At 37.6% G+C, this 24,311-nt stretch overlaps 1 protein-coding gene across 2 annotated transcripts in view; it reads left to right on the forward strand.

Moving 5' to 3' along the window:
- Positions 1-24,311, forward strand: part of LOC149152298 (protein unc-13 homolog) — a 535,466-nt gene that overhangs the window by 67,548 nt on the left and 443,607 nt on the right. For both annotated transcript variants that reach the window (XM_089438315.1, XM_089438316.1), the window contains 2 exons: positions 22,331-22,397; positions 22,555-22,708. In XM_089438315.1, coding sequence (XP_089294441.1) covers positions 22,331-22,397; positions 22,555-22,708 — 221 coding nt within the window. The remainder of the gene's footprint in view (positions 1-22,330; positions 22,398-22,554; positions 22,709-24,311) is intronic.

Raw genomic sequence — 24,311 nt, forward strand, 5'->3', positions numbered from 1 at the left:
ATACATCAAGACATGCTTGACAACAACCCAGTGAACTCAGGTAGGATCCATCATAAACTGGCTCAATTGGTTCACTGCAAAACATATGTCAGGCCGTGTGTTAACAAAGTACATCAATGTCCCAATGAGCTACCTATACAATGTGGCATCTACTCACTCTTCTTTACTAACGTCCACCTTCCTCTAGTTTTTGACTAGAGGCATGGTCATAGACTTGCAATCCTGCATACGAAATTGCCTAAGAATCTCTGTAGTGTACTTCCCCTGCCCCAAGAATATTTCCCCATCACCTTGCCATACCTCCAACCCAAGGAAATAGTGCATAAACCCGATGTCCTTCATTTCAAACTCTCTTGCAAGATTTGCCTTGCAATCCTGAATCAAGCTGTTTGCTCTAGTTAAGATAAGATCGTCAACATAGAGCACGAGGATGATCAGAAGCCCTCCAACCTTGTAGTACAGATTGGCATCTGCCTCACTCTTTGTGAAGCCCAATCCTTGAAGGTAGTTGTCAATGTGAGTGTACCAAGCTCTCGGTGCTTGCTTGAGCTAATAAAGAGCTCTCTTCAGCAAACAAACTGTTGAAAAATGTGTAACTAGGTTTGGTCCTCATTAATATGAAATGCACTTTTGATTCTTGTATATTGTAAAATGAATTCAAAATTGTTATTATTATTTTTGAAGCATGGGTTTGTTACTCAAGGTCTTTTATTTTAGAGGTGAAGCACCCATTGAGTGCTTCTAGGGTTTGTCCTAGGTCAAGAAGTCAAAAGAGTCATTGTCATAAGTTGAAGACCACATTGGGCACACAGTAACTTGTAAAGAAAATTATTTTTGTCATTAAAAGTGTCAAAATACCCTTCAAGACCAAGTCGGCCTGGCAGCTGGGAAGTCGACCTATTTTGAGGAGCCATGCCCACCTTTAGAAGCCTATATAAAGGAGGGAACTCGACCTCCTTGGAACACATTCATCACTCACTCATTCAAGCGAAGAAGGAAGACAAAGAAGGCAACAAAGAAGGAAGAGGATGAAGAAGATTTGTTTCTAGGCTAATTCTCTCTCACACGTGCGAAAAAGGAAGCTAGGGTTTGCTGCTTCAAGGTCAAAATTCTCTATCTGCTGGAAGAGGATCAAAGTTGCTGGAAGAAGGACTCAATAGGTCATCTTCTAGCCCTAGACAAGGAAGCAAGGCAAGTGAAGTTGCTGGGAGGCCTTGGAAGGCTGATTTCACTTATACGTGTGGAAGCAACAACAGTTGTTGGGGGCCGAAAATTTCAGACTTCTAGTAGAGGCCAAAGTTTTAAATTTGGGGGGCCGAAATTGTGCTATTGGGAAGAGATTTGACTGGGTTTGACTTGGACAAAGGAAGCACATCATCCGGAAGGGTTGGACTTGGTCTAGAGGTTGACCAGTGCACCAATCTTGCAAGTACCTAATATGGACAAAGACTTTACTGTATGTACAGATACATCCAAGCAAGGATTAGGTGCAATATTAATGCAAGACAAATTAGTAATAGCATATGCCTCAAGGAAATTAAAGCCTCATGAAGAACTCTACGCCATGCAAGATTTAGAGTTAGCTGCTGTAATGCCAACTTTAAAGATATGGAGATACTATCCAGTAGGGAGAAGCTTTATGCTCAAAAGTGACCACCAAAGTTTACAATATTTGTTTACCCAAAGAGACTTGAATGCTAGGCAAAGACGATGGAGGGAATTCTTAAGTGAGTATGACTTTGGAATTTCATACATTAAAGGAAAAAGAATGTAGTGGCAAATGCTTTCAGTAGAAAACCACAAATATTTTCCCTCATACCTATCAAGGTAGATTTGAGGAACTGATTACTAGAACATTTCTTGAGAAACAATTGGTATTTAAAAGTGAGATCTGGGCTTGATAGTAAAAATCGAAAAGCACTTAAGTTTGAGGAATATGAACTAGAAGATGATGGAATTTTCCGATTCCATGGAAGGATGTACATTCTTGTTAGTGGGAATATCCAAAACACCATCCTTAAGGAAGCCCACAAAGCATTGTATTGTGCACATCCTGGTGTAAAGAAAATGTATGCTGATACAAAGAAACTCTTCTTTTGGGCAGGTATGAAACGCGATATTGTGCAATTCGTTGCAAAATGTCTCGAATGTCAGCAAGTGAAGGCTGACCATTGTCATCTAGCAAGTCTCCTACAACCTCATGACATTCCCATGACCAAATGGGAGGTAATTTTCATGGATTTTATCGTCGGGCTACCTCTTAACCCATAAAGGCATAATTCCATTTTGGTTGTGGATAAATTAAAGAAAAACGCCCATTTTATTCCCGTAAGAGATACTTACAAAGTTGCGGACGTAGCTCGGGTACTTATAAATGAAATTATTAGATTTCATGGAGTACCTAAGAAGATCATATTATTAAGGAATTTAGACTTCTGTGATCCATAACATTGTTTAGATAATCTTCGGCAAAATCACATAACCAATCTTTTGTCGACGCGTTTCGAACCAACCAGTGTGGTTCATCGTCAGGACAAGTTGAAGAACCAATCCGGCTGAGCCTGATTAAATAGAGTGTGCAGAGACTCCAACAGCTATAATGCCAACGGCTAATTTTGACCAAAGGTCCTAGTCAAACCACTAATTATATTATTAATATTCTTAGAAATTTATTATTATTAGCTTATATACTAAGAGAGTATTTACGTTTTGGTTCGCTTTAGCATAGGGTTCATGCGTAGTTTCGATTTTTTTTTTTTAGATTTCGATCCTTGCTTTTGAATATAAATTCATAAAATACTAAAAGTTAAGCATAGGTTAGAAATAGTTAGATTTCGATTTTGTTTTAATTAGTTTTTTTTTTTTAAGCTTAGAGTTTTATAAATTTAGGATTTTTTTTTAAATTTTCATTTTTTATAATATAAAAAAAAATAATAAAAAATATAAAAAGATTTTAGGCTTAGTTTTATTTTTATACATTTAAGTTTTGGATTAACTTTTAGATTTCATTTTTTAGGTTTTGTTTAATATTTAAATCCAAATATATTTTTTATTTTTTTTTTTCCTGAAAATCATAAATTTTTTTTTGTGGGAAATATTTTTGCCAGTTTCAGTCTTGGCTCGGGAGTTAACTATGTTTCATCTTTTATGCTGAGGTTAAAAAATTTACGTGGGAATTGGTGTTTAATCTGATTCAAATTTTCATCTGATGGTTAATTGCATGAATGTGGTCTCTTGTTATTATTTTACATGATTATTCAAAGCACTTTATCTCTTGAAATCTTAATTTGCTGGAACATCACTAAGTCATTAAGCATTTTTCTCGTATTTGATAAAAGTTAATTTTCGCTTCAGGCTTTGATGATAAATGATTGCTCTTGATGAGGTCATATTTCTGCAGCATCTAGTAATTAAACAATTAAACATTTGCTCCACTAGGCACTAGTCTTTTAACTTATAAATCCATTTTAGTGCTATTCATATCGTGTCTCCCAACCAACTGGTCGACAGTTGGTCTCCTTCACCTCGTAGGGTCTACCCCCCTTAGCCGCGGGAGACAGGCTTAAATGAAGGGATCGGGGATCAGAGTGACAGCCCTTGGTCTGAGGGTTGTTGTGTCAATCTGCGCGACAACAGGTCCATTAAATAATTACCCTTTGTTGGAGCAAGGGTTTGTAGACATACTTCGATAAACCCCTTCCTCTTGATATTCGAGGTATGACTCCATTAGTTTTGCATTTCAGAAGTTTTGGTTCAATACATGGATCCATATTTTGGCATATTATCTATATGATCCTCTCACTCACAAGTTGATTGAAAGTATGGATGCTATCTTTGACATTCCGCCATGATCTTTTCCATTGAGATGATTCACTTATAGATGATTCTCAGTATCAATGTTGCAGGAAGCGTCCACCCCCAGTTCTAAGGCCCAAAGCGCGTCCCGTGCGGATTCGTATAGGAAGCGTCCCCGGAGGAGCGCTTCCAAAATTTGGAAGGGCGCTTCCGCCTGTTTTGGATGCTTCTTGGACGCTTCTGCCTATTTTGGACGCTTCCTGGACGCTTCCGCCTGTTTTGGACGCTTAGTAGATATATTCACAATTTACTACTTTTGTCATAGATTACTCATTAGACTTGTAGGCTTGTGAATTTGAATTTTGAACCTTTTTTGTGTTGGTGGTGACCAAGTGACATATTTTGTAAACATTATTATTTGAATTTTGGTCATGACAAATGTTGACAGTTGCTCACTTGCTAGATAAATCATAATATGCTCTATGTTTTATGTTTTATAATATGCTTAAACGTTTATGTTTTATAATATGCTTAAAAAAGCTGATGTATGTGTGTAATCGCTAGAATATAGATGGTTGATGTACATAATAGTAACTACAATGGAATCATGGATGCCATATCTCTCTTGATTTATGCAAAAATATGCATGTTTTCATGTCTTCTACAACTAATTTGGTATTTGGGATGTTTGTTTTGAGTATAAATGCAATATATATATATATATATATATATAGCAGACGCTTCACTTCCTAGATTTTTGGAAAATGACGCTTCCGTGTCCCTGCTTCCAAAAAATGTCCCCGCTTCGTCCCCACTTCGTGCAACATTGCTCAATATGTTTTAGTGGATCTTTCTCTTTATGATGTTAGTATATTCTAGATACACTACAATCAACAACTTTGTTCTTCGGGACAACTTGCACTAATCTTTGTAGCTTTAGTATACCAACGTGTTTCAGTGGATCGTTCTCCTCAAAATTATGATGTTGTTCATATAGTGACTCTTACCTCTCAAACTCTCACTTCTTGAACTAAAGCTCAAGCAAAGCCTTGGAGGAACTAAGAGGGAGGCCATTGACCCTCACCAACCCTCCTTACACTTTAGGATGACTTCTCTTGTTCAACTTTTGTAGCTATGGTCAGTCTTCATAATTAATATTTTAAACCTTGAAATATATAATGAAAATGTGAGGCATGTTTTTCATGTCATTTTATTCATTAGCCCTTGAAAATATTAATGTTAAGACATGTTCTTCATGTCAGTTTCAAAAGAGAAAAGTTTGAATTTTGAAATTTAAATTATTGGCCACAAACTTGTCAAGTCAACCCTCCTTCAAGTCAAGTCGGCCCTAGTGAAGAGACACTCATTCGAACAGGAAAAACACTATATATAAAGCACTCAACCTCCTCCACAAGGCACACTTCGATCTCACACAAGACGAGATATATTCTGAGCATCCGAGAAAAGAAGAAGAAGGATGAAGAAGGACCAATTCATCTTTATTATTTCTCTCTCTCTTTTTGAATTTGCAAGTGCGACTTTCAGGGCATATTCTGTGTAGCAGGTTGAACTTTTGGGCAGCAGGGCCAAAAGTCTGGGCAACAGGGTCAAGTTTCTGGACAGATTCTGGAAGACCGAATTTCAGTTTAAGTAGATCAGACAGGGTTGAGTTTGTTGGGCAGAATATTGACTTGACAGTAGGGTTGTTTGACCAAGTTTGGCCATAGCATCGTTGGTTAATTTGACCATCATAGTTGACTAGCAGTATTAGGTGTATCTCTTGTTGAATTGAAGAATTTCTTTAAGGAAAAACGTTGCTGGGTTTTTCCCCCTAGTGGGTTTTCGTAGGGTAAATTTTGTGTTGTCTTTGTGAATTTTGATCTCTATTGTCCTTCTGAATTTATGGTTGAATTTCTGAAGTGTAATTGCTTCATGATAAACTGGAATGCTAAAAGAAGATCTACATCATTAGAAGTAATTATTAGTATTTCAGAATTTAGTTCTTGTATCTATTGCACTTGAAAAATCAACATAGTATCAAGCTTTGGTGAAAGAAAGGATATTAAGATCACTCTTGAAGAGCTTTGGTAAAGGAAAGAGCATTAAAGAAACCTACATCTACAATATCTATAACGATGGGTTCATCTATAAAGACAAAGAACAAGTTGGAAGGAGTTACAAATTTCAGGGCTTAGAAACAAGGATTTACCTCATCCTTGTAAAGAATGATGTCTTGGATATTGCGAAGGGCAAGGTTACTAAACTATCAGATGATGAAAGGAAAGCTAAGTATGAGAAGGAAGACATCACAACTAGAAGTATTATTGTAGATTCTATCAGGGATCATTTGATTCCATATGTAGCAAATCTAGACACCTCAAAGATGTGTGATGCTTTGGTTGAATTATACACCATCAACAACATTGGTCAAGCAAGAAGTTTGAAGAATAAGCTTCGTGATGTTAAAATGTAATATCCCTCCCCTTAATAATAAATAATAAATAATAAAATAATAATAAATAATAAATAATAAATAATCAAAATAATAAATAATATAAATAATAAATAATAAATAATAATATAAATAATAAATAACAAATCACTTAAATAATAAAAATAATAAATCATAAATGATATTAAAAAAAATAAAAAGATAATAATAATAAAAATGGTTATTCTCTAAATAAGAATAAATAGAAATAAAACAAGAAAAACAGGAAAAAGAAATAAAACAAGAAAACTAAAAAATCCAAAGAAAAGTAAAAAAAGCTAAAAATCAAAGTCGCATGTAGACACAAGGAGTGTGTACATGTGGTTTCCCATCCAATGTTTGTTCTATTTATTAGATAGTGAGGAGGATGGGAGGCATTCCATCATTCCAAGATTCTATCTTTCATTGCCTTGGGAGAATGGTGTTCTAAGACATACGAGTCACTGGCAGTAGTACGTTGATTGAGGGCTCGGGGGTGGCTAGTTGTAGCAAATCCTTGCGCAATTGAGCCTACGGTTGGGTGGAGAGTCGTCCCCAAAACCTTGTTGCGGTAAGCCTACTTCTACCACAGGTGAGCACTATTCATAGTTTGAATTTAGTTTATTAGTTACATGTTTATTTGGCTAAGGTAAGTGCCACTTTGATTTAAATTTAATGTTAATTAGAAAAGATATTTATTTTGGGCTGTTACATAAAATGTCAAGAAATGATTTTGTGGCCTCACATTTCATGAGAATCTCTCAACTAAGAGATCAACTTCAAGCAATTGATGAAATCATTTCTAATAAATAACTTGTGAATACAACAATTAATGGTTTGCATGACTCATGGTATTTGTTTGCATCTAGTACCTGTGGAAGGAAGGAGATGCAAATTTTTGAAGAACTATGGATCTCATGTCCTCAAGAAGGATCTAGACTTATATCAAAAGGAAAGATTCAGAGATCTGAAGAAGGTGATTCTCAAGCATTTGCAACACGATCCAAGAAAGTTGGAGGAAGAAAGAAGTTTGGTTTCTGAAGAAGAAATGAAGGTAAAAGACCTGCTAGTGTTGCAGGAACCATCCCCACCCCCAAAAATACAAAGACAAATCCGCGTCCCATACGAATCCGCCACCGATTCTTCGGCAGAACCGCGGATCAGAAAATCGGATCCGCGGTTCCTCCTTTTTTTGGCGATTCCTTCAAATTTGGATTCGTGGGGGCTTGATCCGCGACTCCCACTACCCGATCTGTGGATCCAGAAAAGATCAGGTGCAGATCTGTAGAGGTTCGGGCGTGTATCCACCGCGGATCGCGAGCGGATCCGAGAGAAGGTGGATGATTCCACGGGGTTTTTTTTGGGAAATTTCGAACTGTTCTGTGAGGAACTACACTTTCCAAATACTCCCAAGGTACCCCTTGATGCTCCCTAATGGTAATGTTAAATTCTTAAAGTAAAAGTGACATTCTCCTTTTTCTTTCATTTCCATCCTTTTACTTAAATTTTTAACATTACCATGAAATGACTCCGGATGTTTGAGAGTGGTTCCAACCTCATCAGACTTCATATGGAGAAAATAGAATTTCATATCCCATTCAAAATTCAGCAAACTTTATAGTTTTCAGGATCAATGGGATCGTGGCGTTTCATTGGATTATATCATGTATAAGGGCATGTTATTGGCATTTAATCAAGAGCAACAAGCCCTATATGTACCTCAGTGTTGGTGTTATTGATTGTTGAACTCCTTTGTCATGACCTTAGCAATTATGTACCCTTCACTCAAGTCAAAATCATTGATCAGGCATGTTAAGCTTTCTCTACCATATTATAAGGTTTGGATTAAGTTGTTTGATCAAAATTAGGCAATGTTGACTAAAATCCCTATAGAATTGAAGTAGAGGCAAAGGCTAGACAAGGGAAGAGGAATGGAGATTGTAGATGGTTGATGCTGGAATAATTAATCATTGATGTACAATGGATGCCATATCTATCTTGATTTATGTAAAAATATGCATGTTTTCATGTCTTCTACAACTAATTTGGTATTTTGGATGTTTTTTAAATATAAATGCAAAAAATTATAAAAATAATAATATATATATATATATATATATAGCAGACACTTCCGAGACGCTTCACTTCCTAGATTTTTGGAAAATGACGCTTCCGCGTTCCCGCTTCCAAAAAACGTCCCCGTTTCATCCCTGCTTCATGCAACATTGAGACCTGCTCCTCAAGGAAAGAAAGATATATCGGAGATTCAATGCTGTCATTGTCACAAATATGGTCATTTTAAAATAATGTCCTGAAGGATCGAATGATATAAAGAGAAAGGGAAAACAACATGATACAACAACAAACATTGATGAACATCAAAAGAAACCCAAGTATGAAGATTTAGGTGACAAATATTTCTTTTATTTTTTTGCTCTCATAGGTTTTTTTGCCGATAATAGCGATTTGTGGCTAGTAGATAGTGGTGCCTCAAGACACATGACAAGAGATCATGACAATCTCACAAGTCTGATGGAAAAACTTACAATTTTCATGCTTTCTTACAAAAAAAAAGAAAGTATTAATTAACTATTTATTAATCATATAAATTTCAAAACCTTTAAAAACTAAAATATAATTAAAAACAACAAAAATATACAATTAAACATCAAAAATTCAATAATGAATTAACAAATTAACAAACCCTAATATCTGTCGGCAATGCATCTCTTACATCTATTTATTAAATTGAATAACAAGACCAGTGTTCACAAATTCCCCTAAAGTTGAACCATCGTTGATGGTTCGAAACGTCGAGCAACAATAACCTAATGCGATGAATCCGGAAGATGATCTACACACCTATGAATATTGCAGAAACCTAAGAGATAAATTAAATTATCTCAAAAGGTAGAGCTTGGAGATAACAACAGTTAGGCAATCAAACGCATTGGGAAAACATCTATTACGCTGGAATCAGGTGAAAACGTTCATCTTAGCAACATACTATATGTACCAAGTTTGATAAAGAACTTGGTTTCTATTTCATGTTTGGAAGATAAAGGAGACAGAGTAGCATTTGTTGATGAAGTCCTTGTATGGTCTAAAGGCTCAAGTGTAGACTCTGCTAGACTAATTGGAGTTCATGAAGGTTGGTTGTATAGACTCTTGAAACAACTAGCTCAAGCGTTAGTGCATAATGATATCAATCCATGTGAACTATGGCATAGAAGATATGCTCACCTTCACTATACAGCTTTGCCAGCGTTAAATCAAATGGTTTAAGCTGTTCCAAAATTATAGATGGAGCATGAAGGAGTATATAAAGGTTGTGCGCTTGGAAAGAATATCAAGAAGTCTTTTCCAAGCCATGAAAGTAGGTCCAAGGAAATCTTGGATCTATTTCATTTTGATTTATGCGGTCCAATACGAGTAAAATCTCTTGGAGGTTCTTTGTACTATGTAACTTTTATTGATGACTTCTCTCACAAGACGTGGATTTACTTCATGAAGACAAAGGATAAAGTCTTCAGTAAGTTCCAAGAATTCAAGGCTGAAGTAGAAAACTTGACAGGAAAGAAAATCAAGATTTTGAGATTAGATAATGGAGGAGAATACACTTCCAAGGAACTCGTTGCCTTTTGTAAAGAAGTTGGGATTAAGAGGGAGTTGATAGTCCCTTACAATCCACAACAAAATGGAGTTGTTGAAAGAAAGAACAGGACCATTGAAGAATCTGTTAAGGCAATGATGCATGATCAAGACTTGCCTATGTTTTTTTGGAGTGAAGCATCAATGACATCAGTCACTATTCAAAATAGAGGTCCTCATTGAATTTTGGAAGACAAGACTCTAGAAGAAGCATTCACCTGATAGAAACCACAGGTTAGACATTTGAGAATATTTGGTTGTCCAGTTTATATTCATGTACTCAAAGATAAGAGAAAGAAGCTAGAGTCTTCAGGAAAGAAAGGAAGCTTCGTTGGATATAGCGAGTCATCAAAGGCCTATAGAATCTATGTTCTAGGACAATGACAAGTTGAAGTCAGCAGGGGCGTGACCTTTGATGAGAATGTGCCTATTGGAAGTCTAAAGAAATGCCCAGGGACTTTGATAATGACGAAGAACATGAAGCTCCCAGGGAAGAGAATTCAGTTCCATCCAATCCTTCAAAACATCCTGTAGATCATCAAGAAGAGCCAGAAGGGCCTAGCAAACTAGTGGATCTACTTGTTGTTCCTGAAATCAGGAAGAGGCCAACTTGGCTTAGATCTACCTTGTTGGAAGGCGAAGGACATGCAACACCATGTGGCACCTTCAGGGAAAGCAAGACATTGAAGAGGTATTCTGGATATGCAACCCTAATGACTAACCTCGTTGATTCTGAATCTTCTAGCTATGAAGAGGTAGCTAGCCAACAAGTTTGGAAAGATGCAATGATGGAAGAATACCAATCTATTATGAAGAATGATGTATGGGAGATTGTGCCTAGACTTGAAGGGAAGTCAGTGGTAACCTCCAAATGGGTATACAAGATTAAGCATGTAGTGGATGGCAGTATTGACAAGTACAAGGCGAGATTTGTGGCTAGAGGATTCTCCCAAAAAGAGGGAGAGGATTATGATGAGACTTTTGCTCTAGTTGCCAGGTACACTACTATTAGATCTATTATTTCTATTGCTTCTTCTATGGGTTGGAATTTACATAAGATGGATGTAAAGATTGTTTTCCTTAATGGTGTGATTGAAGAAGAAGTGTACATAGAACAACCTCAAGGTTTTGAGGTTCATTGGAAAGAGTCTCACGTTTGTAGATTGAAGAAAGCCTTGTGTGGACTCAGGCAGGCACCTAGAGCCTAGTATTCTTGAATTGATGGCTACTTGACAAGACTTGGTTTCTCTAAAAGTGATGCTGATCCAAACCTTTATATTAAGTTTGAGAAAAATGAACCTGTGATTTTAGTATTATATGTTGATGACTTATGTTTGATAGGTGTAGAGTAGCTCATTATTTGGTGTCAGAGGGAGTTGGCCTCTGAATTTGATATGAAGAATCTTGGGTTGATGCACTACTATTTGGAGCTAGAAGTATGACAGAACCCTGGTGAAGTCTTCCTTGGTCAAGGAAAGTATATTATCAAGACCCTACAAAAGTTTGGAATGATGCATTGTAAATCTAAGGCAACTCCCATAGTGATAAATTTGAGAAAGTTGAGAGACTCTATGAGTCAGATTTTGTAGATCCATGCATGTACTAGAAGTTGATTGGCTCCTTGATGTATTTGGTTAATGCTAGACCGGATATTTGCTTTGCAGTAAACACGCTGAGCCAGTTCCTGGTGGAACCACGACATGATCATTGGGTTGCAGCAAAGCATGTGTTGAAGTATTTACATGTTACAATTAATTATGGTTTGAGACATGTCTCAAATGGTGATATATAGTTGCAGGGATATACAAATGTAGATTAGGTAGGGAGTGCAGAGAACAAAAAGAGTACATTCAAAGGTTGCTTTAGTTTGGGATTCAGTATGATTTCATGGATGAGCAAGAAGTAGACATCTGTTGCACTCAGCACTGTCGAGGCAGAGTATATTGAAACCAGTTTATCGAGTTGTAAAGAAGTGTGGCTTTGGAAGTTACTCGCAGGATTCTTTGATCAGGTGCTGGAACTGACCATGATATATTGTGATAATCAAAGCTGTGTGAAGCTTACAGAAAATCTAGTTTTTCATGACAGGTCTAAGCACATCAAGATCAAGTACCACTTCATCTGTGACATGGTGCAGAAGGGAGTAGTGAAGCTCCAATACATCTCTACTGATGAGAAGATCGCTGATATTCTTACAAATATTTTGTCCAAAGCAAAGTTTGTATACTTCATATCCTTTTCTTAGAGAAATTTGTAAACAAGAGAACATTTGATAGTCATTATGACTACCTCCCTAGCTAAGAGGGAGTGTTGAGTTTTTGTAGCTATGTTTGGTCTTCGTAATTAATATTTTAGCCCTTGAAATATATATTGAAAATGTAAGACATGTTCTTCATGTCATTTTATTGATTAGCCCTTGAAAAGATTAATGTGAGACATGTTCTTCATGTTGGTTTCAAAAGAGAAAATTTTGAATTTTGAAATTTGAATTTTTGGCTCCACACTTGTCAAGTTGACCCTCCTTCAAGTCATGTCGGCCTTAGTGAAGAGACACCCATTTGGACTAGAAAAACACTGCATATAAAGCTCTCAACCTCCTCAACAAGGCACACTTCAAATCTCACACATGACAAGATATATTTTGGGCACCCAAACGAAGATGAAGAAGGGCGAAGAACGATGAAGAAGGACAAATGCATTTCTAGGATTTCTCTCTCTTTGACTTTGCATGTGTGAATGTCTGGGCATATTCTAGGCAACAAGTTGAAGTTCTGGGCAACAATTTCTAGGCAATAGGGCCGAAATTCTGGGTAGCATGGCCAAGTTTCTAGGGAGATTCTGGAAGTACGAATTTTTTTCTAGCAGATCAAACATGGTTGAGTTTGTTGGGTAGAAGATTGACTTGACAAGACGACTATTTGACCAGGTTTAACCATAGCATTGCTGGTCAGTTTGACCATCATAGTTGACTACCAGTACTAGGTGTATCTCTTGTTGAACTGAAGAATTTGTCTAAGTAAATAGGTTTTTGGGTTTTTCCCCCAAGTGGGTTTTCCCAGGGTAAATTTTGTGTTGTCTTTGTGCATTGTGATCTCTACTGTCCTTATGCATTTATGGTTGAATTTCTGAAGTGTAATTGCTTAATGATAAACTAGAAGTGCTAAAATAAGATCTACATCATTAGAAGTAATTATCAACATTTTAGAAATTAGTGTTTGTATCTATTGCACTTGAAAAACCAACACCTCTCTCGCTCAAGGGAGGCTTTCCTATACTAAGATTGTTGGAATTTTAAGCAGTGGAATGAAGAGTAAATTCTCGGAAAACAATTTTGTGAGTTAGGTAAATAAAGTGGATGGGTGAACTAAAGATTAGTGTCTTATAGTTGGACGTATAGAGTCAAAACAAGGTTCAAATGGGAGGCTATCCTAGTGATGAAAAGAGGAACAATATGGATGAAAAGTACAAGTTAAATGAACCGTTTCCTTGCTCTTCTAAAGTGCAGAAATATAACCAAGGATAATATTATAGTAGATACCATACAATAGTCAATAAGGTTACTTCTATTGTGAATAATATGTATATGCATTCACCCTAAAGTAGAGAAGCATGCAATCATAAACAATACTCCAGTGATAACATAAAAGAAACTAGAATGAGCTTACCAATTTTATACTCCATGAGCATATGTCAAGATAATTTCAGCAAAAAGAGTAGGATAAAAGTGTAGAAAATATACTCACCCACAAGATTTTTGTGTTGATCCTCCTAGCACATCCAATAGATATTTCATTAAGCTCAAGGGATTTCTCCCAAATCCAACACTAGCAAATGAGGGAGATAGGAAACCCTTATATAGGTTTAAGCTCAACTACTGTTACAATAAACAACTTATTGTTTTTCATTAGTTCTCCAAGCAATACAATAAAATATCACATTTCTATTCTCGTCAACAAACTCCTTACTAAAATTAAAAGTGAGATGTTGGAATTCACTTTCCTATGCTACAAGAACAATAAAATAAACATCCACTCCAAGGAAAACAATATAATCACGCAATTAACTCCTATGATAAGTCAATAATGAATAGAATAATGAGTTGGTTTTGCCCAATATCTCCTCAATGTGGTTGGCCATGTGAATGAGAATCGACGTCCTCTTAGATGCATGAATATGTGCAAAAATACCTCTAAGAGAAACAAGTCTACTAAAAATGATAGCTATTGTGTGAGAGAAGTGGACTGATATAATTCTATGACATCAATGCATAAACATTTTAGAAAGAATGCATCTCCATATATGTACATGCATCCTATTAAAAAAAGAAGTCAACCATCATGCTTGCCTTCCTCAAAATTATAATGGCTCCAAGATCCAATGGTTGGTTTTCAAAAGTTCATACAATCCGTCAATTTGAGGAATCAACACATAGAATCCAATGTTCGCTAATGAGGTCTGGTCACTCACACACCATAATATTGCCATCTTAGCTTTTCTATGTATGAAGACAACTCCATGCATGTACGTTTGTAGGCGCAGAATTGCCAATGGCTGGTTTAATGTTTATATGGTCATTCAAAAGAATTGGCTCATGCGTCTTCCAATTTCAACAAAGGGTCAATGGTGGATTAGTTTATTTCCATGAAACTATGGAATGCGCATTGTTACCGCTCAAACTAGTAGGGGTCCTAAAAAGGGATCCTTGAAGTGCTATCACTAGGTCAAGGGCAACAATGGAGCAATAACCCATTGTCACCTCGGCTAAAGCTCCCTACTCTTTACAAACTTTCACCGATGGGAGGAGAATTGTTATATTAAGGATCACGAAATTGAATGGATCAATGATAGGATGAGAGGTGATTCTAAAAGCCTATTCACAAAAGAGGCTTAGATATAAGGCTTGCTTGCATTGAAAGTAAGATGAAAGGCTCCCTAGGAAGGGCTTAAGGGAATTCCAAGGGCTACGGTTTGAGTGTATGACTTGTCAAGAAGATACTTAGCTCCTAAAATCCTCCTTGTAAGAAACTTGGCTTCCAAGTGGTCTTTGTGAAATTGGCTTCAATAAGTTGTGGGACCACACAGGACCAAGCGGACTTGAGGTTAGGTCAAGGGAATGGGGTTGAGCAACTAATGATGTGCTTGACCTAATCAAGAGGAGAAGGGGATGAAAGAAGGATTTTTCAATGAAAGGTAATGCAATGATCCTAGTGAGGTTTCTAGCCAAGGGAAACCTAGGGCAAGGAATGGTCCCCGAGCTAAGGCTTGCAATATCTTGGGATCCCACTGTTGAATTTGCTTGAAATTTGGAGGGCCTTTAGAGCAAACTCTAGCGCAGTTGTGGACCAAAAATCGAAGTAATTGGATGGCTAGATTGTGAGATAAGTGATGCCCTAGGTGACCTAATGGGAGGTGACCTAATGGGCTAGGCCTAGAAAAGAGGAGGGAGGAGAAGAAATAAGGTTTAAGGTGATCACCTTATGGTGGACCAATGCCTAATCCTTTGGGAGATTTGGAGTCAAGAGTAATTATGACTATGGACATTGAATTTTTGATGTTAAGGAGGTCTCAAAGACAATTTCGCATAGCATTAGGGTAGCAACAAAAGCAACTTCAAGAATTTTATAATTTGTTTTGCAACATTGATGGCTTATCAAGATGAATTTCAATGAAGAAGCATCTCTAGAAACATTCATTCATAATACATGGCCCATACATGAAGCATCACTATCTAGAATTCGAATTTCCACAACTTCGCGTAAATGGATGCAGTAAATTAGCCCTAGTATAGCGAAATTCCAACAATGATGTATGTGACAAAAATAGAAAAGAGAATAGCATTAAATTGTACTTACATGTATTAAGAGTGTATCCAACCATCAAGAATTTGCCAATCAAGAAGCTCCAAGACGAGAAAATAATCCAAACATCAAAATTCATTCCATTCTCCAAAATTCGTCCTCCAAGAAGGATAGTGAAATTCTCAAGAGAGATACAAGTCCAATCCAAGTGATGACGCTAAAATGAATCCTCAACACTTCTATTTATACATTTCTAATGAGTTCGATTTAGCTAATTAGGCCTAGATTGGCCCCTAGAATAAAATAATGTCCAAAATAACTAACTTTTGGTGACAATCCCACCAAACTAGCTTATAAACAAAAGAACGAGCCTCTCAAAAGGTCGAATGATCAATAATACATGTCGTTGGGCCTTCTAAGAGGCCTGATGAAGTCCATAGATGCCATAATGAGAAATATGACTCCCAAAAGTAGTGGATAAGGGGTTGGCCTCTTTTTCTCTAAACAATAAACATGTGGTGCTCCCAATGGTTGTGGGGCCACACAAGTACCCTCATTGGTCTCCAAATAGATCGAAGATGCCTGTAAACCATTTGCAAGGGCTTGGATGATGGTGTAAGTGATGCTACATCATCATACAGGTCTTGGGTAATCTGCCAAGTGTATTATACAACTATGGGGCCGGTTGGGCATGGTGAACCAGGTGCATCTTCGTCGTCCAATAGATGAAACTCGGGCAATCTCTGGAATCTCTGGGGATCCATGGAATGTTGTCTACTGCTGTGGAGGCCCATGGCTTTCTACACACACCCTACATGTGACAATGTAGCCCTGTGGAGGGTTAGGACCCCGTATAGGGAGACCAAACCCAAAATGGAGACCATCTACAATCCTGCATAAGATTCAATGCATCTCCTTGCCTTCCAGTACAAAAAGTTATTTAAAGAAATCGAGTTAAAGAGCTTAAAAACCATGGACAACAAGGGGGCACTTCATAATGGCATGCCCTTCCATAGTGGGCTTTGGCATGTGTTAATGTCTCCAAGCTCCAAGAGGGGTTATGGGTGGTTTCTACTTTTAAAGGGGATGATATGTCCAAGGTACATCCTTCAAATGGTGGTGGCATGTGATAAAGTGATGGAACAGAGTAGGGGATGAAGGGGGCAATCCTGGGTCACATGCCAAGGTACAAGGGTAGTTAATAAAGGGGAAGCCCACACTTGGGTTTATAATGTGTAGGAGGGAGAAATCGTGGTATATGAGTTACCCCAACCTTGATTTTTCCACCCTTCTTCATTTTCTTTTTGCCTTTTATGATTTTTCTTTGGTTAACTTCTTGGGACTCAAGGAGTAAGAGCATGATATGTAAAGTATAGCAGTGGATACCGCCGTTGAGGTGGGACGATTCATTGCCCACCAGGGGTTGGGACAATCATGGGTTCTTGAAAGATAAAAGAGGCTCACCTAGGGCCTATAGAAATCAGGGTGATGGCCATGAGAATAGGGTAGAGCTCATGCATTGGCTTTTCCCCACGTGCTAAATGTGTTTGCCCCAACCATCTTTTGCATTTTGTGGTACAATTTCTTGTTGAATGTGGCCAATTATGCTTTTAATTTTCTTTTTAGCTGCATCAACCTTCGAGGCATCATTCCAGGCCCGACCCAAGGTGTGGGCAAGGGGAAGGGGAGGCTAACCCTATGTGTACTCAGTGGAGGAACGTGGAACCACGTGGGAGAAATGATTAATGAAGTTATAATGAGCGGATGGGGAGTGATGTATGTGGATGAGGGAGCAGGACCACGCAACCATAATCGGGGTTTCCGGTGAAGTACCATCCCAAAAGCCCAAAGGTTAGTAAAAGAGATCCCATGGGACTAGGGTCTAAGTGTAACGTGCAAAATAGGTCTAGGGGACAAGAGCACAGACCTAGCCTACTCTTTCCGTCGAATTCCCCCATTAATTCATGCCCAAAATTCTCCATGATAAGTAAACTACAATACTCAATTACCAAATGAGAAGGCATACCTTTAGGTTTGGGAGGCCCACCTTCAAACATACGATCATGACATATGGGCGATGGACCACATGGCTGTGTCAGGTGGTGGGGAAGTGGCACAACGAGCTAGTTGGTGGCTGCTGGTTGCCAGCTGAGGACCGTCTTGGATAAATTTTTTCTCCTAGGGATATCACCCACAAATCGGTGGTTAACACGCATCATAGGAGACTAAGGAGGCTAAGTCACTAGTTGACAAAAGAGGTGGCCCCATCTACATGATTAATCGATACAATGTAAGCTTTGTTTCATAACAAAAGGTGGCTCCATATAATTTATTTTCAAATTACAAGGTGGATCCATGGTATAATGTCTGATGCTCCATGGTGTGATTCGTATGGCATTGCATGAATTTAAACCCGTGACATCTTGGAAATGGCTTGGAGGAGGGTTGACTTGGGTCTTTGTGGTATCTTAGTCTTGGTCTTGGTCTTGGGTATCTCACTTTGATCTTATTCTGTAAGAAGAGGATTTTCTTGGTTTTCCCCCTTGTGGGGTTTTGCCTTGGCTTGGAGCCTACTTCTTTGTGTTCTTTGTCTCTTCAGATCTTCATGTTTTATATTTTGGTAATTGCTTGATGGAGAAAACATAATAAAAGAAATAAAAATCCAACAAACATTAACAAGTAATTATCAAGCGAAATGAACCCAATCTCTATCATATTGATTTCTCAACAATTTTCAAATTTCACAAGTAGTTTTCTTCATGGTATCAGAGCTGGGAGGCATACGAAGCTGAGTACTTTCTCTAAATGTTGTAAATTTGTGAATATGTGGTTATTATCTTTCTGTGTTTTAATAGAGATTGCAAGAGTTTTCTAGGTTTTGCAAGAGGTTGCAAAAGTTTAGAAGACACTGTAAGTTTTCTGGGTTTTTCAAGAGGTTCAAAGGTTTCCTGCATTTTGCAAGAGGTGGCGAAGTTTTATGGGTGTTTCTCTAAAGTGCTGAAGTTTTTTGGGTTTTCTAGGTCTTGGTTGAGGTTGCTGAAGTTTTCTGGTTTTTGCATTTTGGTAAGTTATAGCCACTTTTGGAGTTTTAAGAGCTAGAGGTATTAGATTTGAGGACAAACTATGTGGAGCTAAGAATTGGAGTCCATAGAAGGTGAGAATTGAACTTCTCCTTGAAGAGTGGGAGCTATGGGAAATTGTGGAAAGCATTGTGGCACCTCCACAAGATCCACAATAATTAGATGAGTTCAAGAAGAAGAACATCCAAGCCAAGAGGATAATTCTTGTTGGTGTGAAAGGCCACATTGTTCCTCACATCAGTAGTAAGGCTCTTGCATGTTAGATGTGGGACTTTTTAAAAAGTTGTATCAAAGTTTAGGTCAAAACAAAATCATGATGCTAAAGGAAAAGTTCAAGTGTACCAAGATGAACAAGGATGAGACAATTACATCATTCCTCACCCATATCACACAAGTTTGAGTTGAACTTGCAGCTGTGGGGGAGACTATGGACTCTACATAGTTGGTAAGGACAACTTTGAATGGCTTCTCAAAGCCATGGGAGAGGTTTGTTCAGGGGGTCATTGCTAGGGAGCATTTACTATGATGGGAGTGACTGTGGGACGACTTCATCCAAGAGGGGTTGAGGATCCACTCTGGATCTACTAGTCAGAGAAAAGATGATGAAGAGATTGTGGCCCTATCGGCAATGGGCAAATGCCAAACAAAAGAAATCCAAGGAAGGTCCCAAGATTGGGACAAAGTAGAAGTAGGAAGGCGAGCAAGAGAGAGACCTAAGTAAGGTCAAGTGTTTTGCGTGCCATAAGATGGGTCACTTTGCTGGATAGTGTCCCAAGAAGAAGAAGAAGAAGAAGAGTTAGGTAGCAACCTTAGCAAAGGTGTGTGAGTGTACCGAGCAGTTTGAGAGAGATTTCTCACTAGTATCCTTCTGTTCTAGCTATGATTGTCCTGGTTATGAGGTTGGTAGGATGTGGATGGCTGACAGTGGTGCATTTCACCACATGACAGGAATATGGGTTGTATTCTTCAGTATTACCGAGATAGGCCTGAGCCGCTTTATGGATTGTGAAGCAAACACTGTACGTGCGGTGAGAGGAGTTGGATGGGTCAGATTTCAACTTGAGTCCAGAGAGATCATGGAGGTGGGCAAGGTACTATTTGTTCTAGGGTTGACGTTAAACTTGCTCTTAGTTTCAGCCTTGGAAGATGATGATATGCAACATTGTTCGAGAAGGGACATGTATTCGTCTATGCATTGGGAGTGGATCTGATATGAGGTGTGATGCTTGGTGATCGACTAGAAAGGATGTTCATAGTGCAAGGACGACCTATTCATGGAGATTTTGGGTGGATATCGGAGTCTTCGACAGTGTCTAAGACAGAGGGAGAGTGTGAGGCTCTGAAGGTTGAGTTGGTGCCACATATTCAGTCTCTGATTCTTAGTGATGAGTGAGAGGATCATTCTAGTATTGGTAGGAGGACCAACTGATATGATATGACATTGATGATGCTCAGGGACAAAGCATTAGAGACTGGCACGGGTCTTCCATTGGTATCCCAGGGCAAATAGAAAGACAAGCTTGAGAGTCAGAGGGAGCTTCTACAACAAAAAATGTGTTGCGTTTGGAGGACGATCCTAGTGATGGTAGTGCCAGAAGGACCTCCCGCGCTTAGGAGTGTTGAGCTTGTGTCGCTTAGGAAGTCCTCTTCATGTTATAATGCCTAGCATGAAGGGACATTAAAAGTGGTATGGCATTAACTAATTGTGTGACAAGCATTGATGTCTGAGAACATGAGTCAGAGGGAGTTCAAAGCCTAGTTCAGAGACAAGCATGGGAGATGTGAAGAACACTTTCCTCAGTAAGAGGGAGTGTTGCGATTTTGTACCTTTGAAAGTGTTTAGCCCTCTTTAATGCATGGCCTAGCATTAAAGTGACAGGGGCAAAGAGGACCCAAAAATTGATTTTCTGAGATAGAAAGTCAATATGCTTTTAAAAGTGAAAAGTGTGCTTTTAAGAAAACACAATTGTGTTTCTTAAAAACACAAGTGTATTTTCTCAGAGATTTAGTGATCCACGTGAGCATGACGTGGATCATAATCTCAACCATCAATTAAGATTTAATCTGAGTCATTGATTTCTTATGAGAACCTATAAAAAGCATAGTGAGCGTTAGAGGCAAATCATTAATGAGAGAGTCAGTAATGAGGGGATTCATTCATGAGAGATTCATGAGATGACGAGGAGAGAGAAAATTAGAGTTTGAAGACTTCCTTGGAGGGCTGCATTTCTGAAGAAGAGATGGCAGATTTTCTGTTGAGCTGATGCACATAAATCAAGGCAGCTGTACAGTGGTGATGTCAGCAAGTATGGCCATTCAAACAGTGATGTCAGAAGCATTTAAAGCAGCAGTACAGTCAGGTCTGCAAGAGAATTAAATGCTGAGGTTTTTCTCCATAAATTCTGCTGAAAACTATGGCTGTACAGACAGGTCTGCTGGTTCATTGACTGATGTAATTCTCTGATAATTCTGCTGTGTAAATTCCAAGAAGAAAAAGAAATAAAATCAGATTTTTTGGGTTTTCTCCTTGTGGGTTTTTCCCTGGTCTTTGACAAAAAATAACTGTGTCCTTTGGTGTGATTGAGCATTTATTGTCTTCGTCTAAATGCCTTGTAGATTCTTGTTGTGAATTGTGGTGAAATTGCAAATTTAATTTTCAGATTTCACAGGCAGTTTTCTTCACTTGTTTGTAGATTGATTATGTGGCACATTATGAGTATAGTGCTTGAAGTTGGGATTTCCTTGGTTAATATAACATGTGTAAAGTATGTATAAAGTGCATACTTGTACATTAAAATTAAACTAGTAACATGAAGGTGGGCATGTGTGTGTACATTGTCACGAAGCACTTGTAACATGAAGCAACCATTCAAATATAACAATTATATATTTTTCTATATGTATTTCAACTCTTTGTCATTCTGATGTTGGATATTTTTAAGTTAAGTAATGGTTGTTCATTATATTTGTATTGAAGCCACTATTGGGCAGACGGTTTGTTAGGTGAGTTCAAAACTCCTTGGCTTCTGGTACCAACTTAGCCAAAATTTTAATAGATAAACAAAAAAAACCTGGACCATCTAAAGAATACCTGAAAGGGGAAGTCGATTATGGGGGATCCACCCCCTTCCCCACTTCCAACTCCCAATGTTCAAGAAATTTGTTTCTAGATATTTTCTTGCAAAGCACTCTTGAGGTTGGTTCCCCCTTCTGATCTAGTTTTTGTATGGGTTTATCTACTGTCATTAATCAATCACCTCTACATCCTTGATGTTGGGTATACTGCTGAATTCTTTCTAGGTAAAGTTTACTGAAATTATGATCAAGGGTAAGTTTTCTCTCTCCTTTTATTAACAATTATATTCATATTAATCATGCATCAATATTTTTGAAGGGTCAAATCTTAGTTGTGCTGATAGGAATATGCTAATAATCAGTCCATTAGCTGTTTTAAATGTCTTTTATATGCATTCACTTTTTCAGAGTTACCTGGTATTTCTAATGATGCTTATTTGTGCTTTATATACTCTTTGTAGGCTTGTCCGATGACGATCTTAGGGAAACAGCATATGAGGTTCTTCTTGCATCTGTAGGAGGAGCAGTGTGAGTTCTGATGTTGTGTCTATTGTAAGGATTGATATCTGGTTGAAGGTCAATTAATAGGGGGGGGAAAGCTGCAGGGTATTGTGTTTTTTTCCTATAAAAAGAAAGTTATTTGATTGTTTTTATCATTTGGCCTAATCTGTGCAACTAATGGCAGGGGCCTTATTTCACCAGCAAAGGATAGAAGGGATGAGAACAAACTAAACCTGTCAAGGAAGTTTCCTCATGGAGTCCAAGATAAGTACCAAAGTCAACCTGCCAGAACACCTGGACTTGCTGGCTTGTTGGAGACAATGCGAATACAGATGGAGGCAAACTGCTATTCCTTTGTTTCTTCCACTTACTTTCATGTGCCTTTGGTTTGAATAGTGAAGTTTTGCTATGTCCAAAGGCCCTGGGTCTCATACAGAATTAAATTAAATTTTTAAAAAATAATGCAGAACATGATAGTTATTTAAATTTTAGATCTTGTATATTTTCATCATAAAGAAGATAAGGTGCTCAAAACCCCTTTTTTGGTACATTAGAGCATAATAGGGACAAGCTAATAAAAATACTGTTATTGTTCACAGATTCTAGGATAATGATGGCAAACTTAATGGGAGGGTTTCAGGTGCATTCTATGGCTAAAAGAAGTCCTAATAAAAACCATCTTGCAAAACAACGATTTTTGCCCAACTTGTTAGGTCAAGCCTAAACAATAAATACAATTAATGATTTCCCACTATTTCCTTGCCAAAAGCTATTCCAAGTGCCCATTCAAGCCAAAGAAACAACCATAAAGGGCAATAATTCGAGGATTAGAGTACATTGTCAAAATATATTATCAATTTGAAAAATTCCCCATCAAGTGTAAAGCACCTCTTTGGGTGATCAAATTCTTTTGGAACCTTTTCCATTTCATTGATACAATACTTATTACTAACACGATAAACAGAACAGCTATAGAATGGTGAAGTGCCCGCAATATGCTGATTAAAATATGTAATGATGATGCATATATCATAATAACAACAGATATTTTTATATAGACATTGAGGACTCATTTGAGGCTCTAGATATGATCTCCTAGAAGGCATTCTCCATTGTGAATTATTTCGCATCAGAATGACAGATTATGACTTACACATGTGCATAATAATGTTTAAATAAGCTGATGGGAAGCAAAAGTAGTCTTGTCTATTTTGAACAATGTTTTTCTCACGAGGTTAACTTTAGTGTTCCTTTGGTGAAAAAGGTTTATTTATGCACCCATTTTATGCTAAGTGCTCGTAAAGGATAATGGTTTATTTATTTCTTTAGATTTTGGAACAATTTTGTATTATAAAATAAAAGTTATAATGTAATGCAAAGTTAGTGAATTTGAGATAGTTACCTCTCCAATTTGATGTTTTCCATTGTGTGATTGTATTTGATGCTCTAACTTGGTGATCTCCCCTTGAAATTGGGTATTATAAAGGTACTTTAGTGACCCACTTATAATAAATTAAAATTTATGAAATTAAATGAAATTAATAAAATTAAAAATTAAAAATTAAATCATTAACATAAATAAATAAACTTTATTTCAAATTAAGATATTCAAATAAAATAAAATCAGATCTTGTTTATAAAAATCAACACGTATCATAATTTGGACACGGAGATGGAGGAAGTCGGTAAATGGAGACTTATAAGAAGGAAGGGATGGTTGGAGGCAGGGGGAAAAGAGGAGGAAAATTTGTACACAGAGTTTATCATCAGGAACAGTGGAGCCTTGCTTGTTCTGAGGTTTCTAGGCATGGGGGAACAGTCTTCAACTGAGAAGCTTACTGGACTGAGTAGCGAGGTTTTTCTCAGTTTGGCTGGGTGGTTTCGGTCTTTTGGTAACCAAAGCAGGAGCAACTTGAGGCATCATCAACCACAGGAATACAG

This window comes from Pinus tabuliformis, chromosome 9 (genome assembly GCF_031772625.1).
Source record: "Pinus tabuliformis cultivar Carrire ecotype Pingquan chromosome 9, CPIR1, whole genome shotgun sequence".
Taxonomy (NCBI): Eukaryota; Viridiplantae; Streptophyta; class Pinopsida; order Pinales; family Pinaceae; genus Pinus; species Pinus tabuliformis.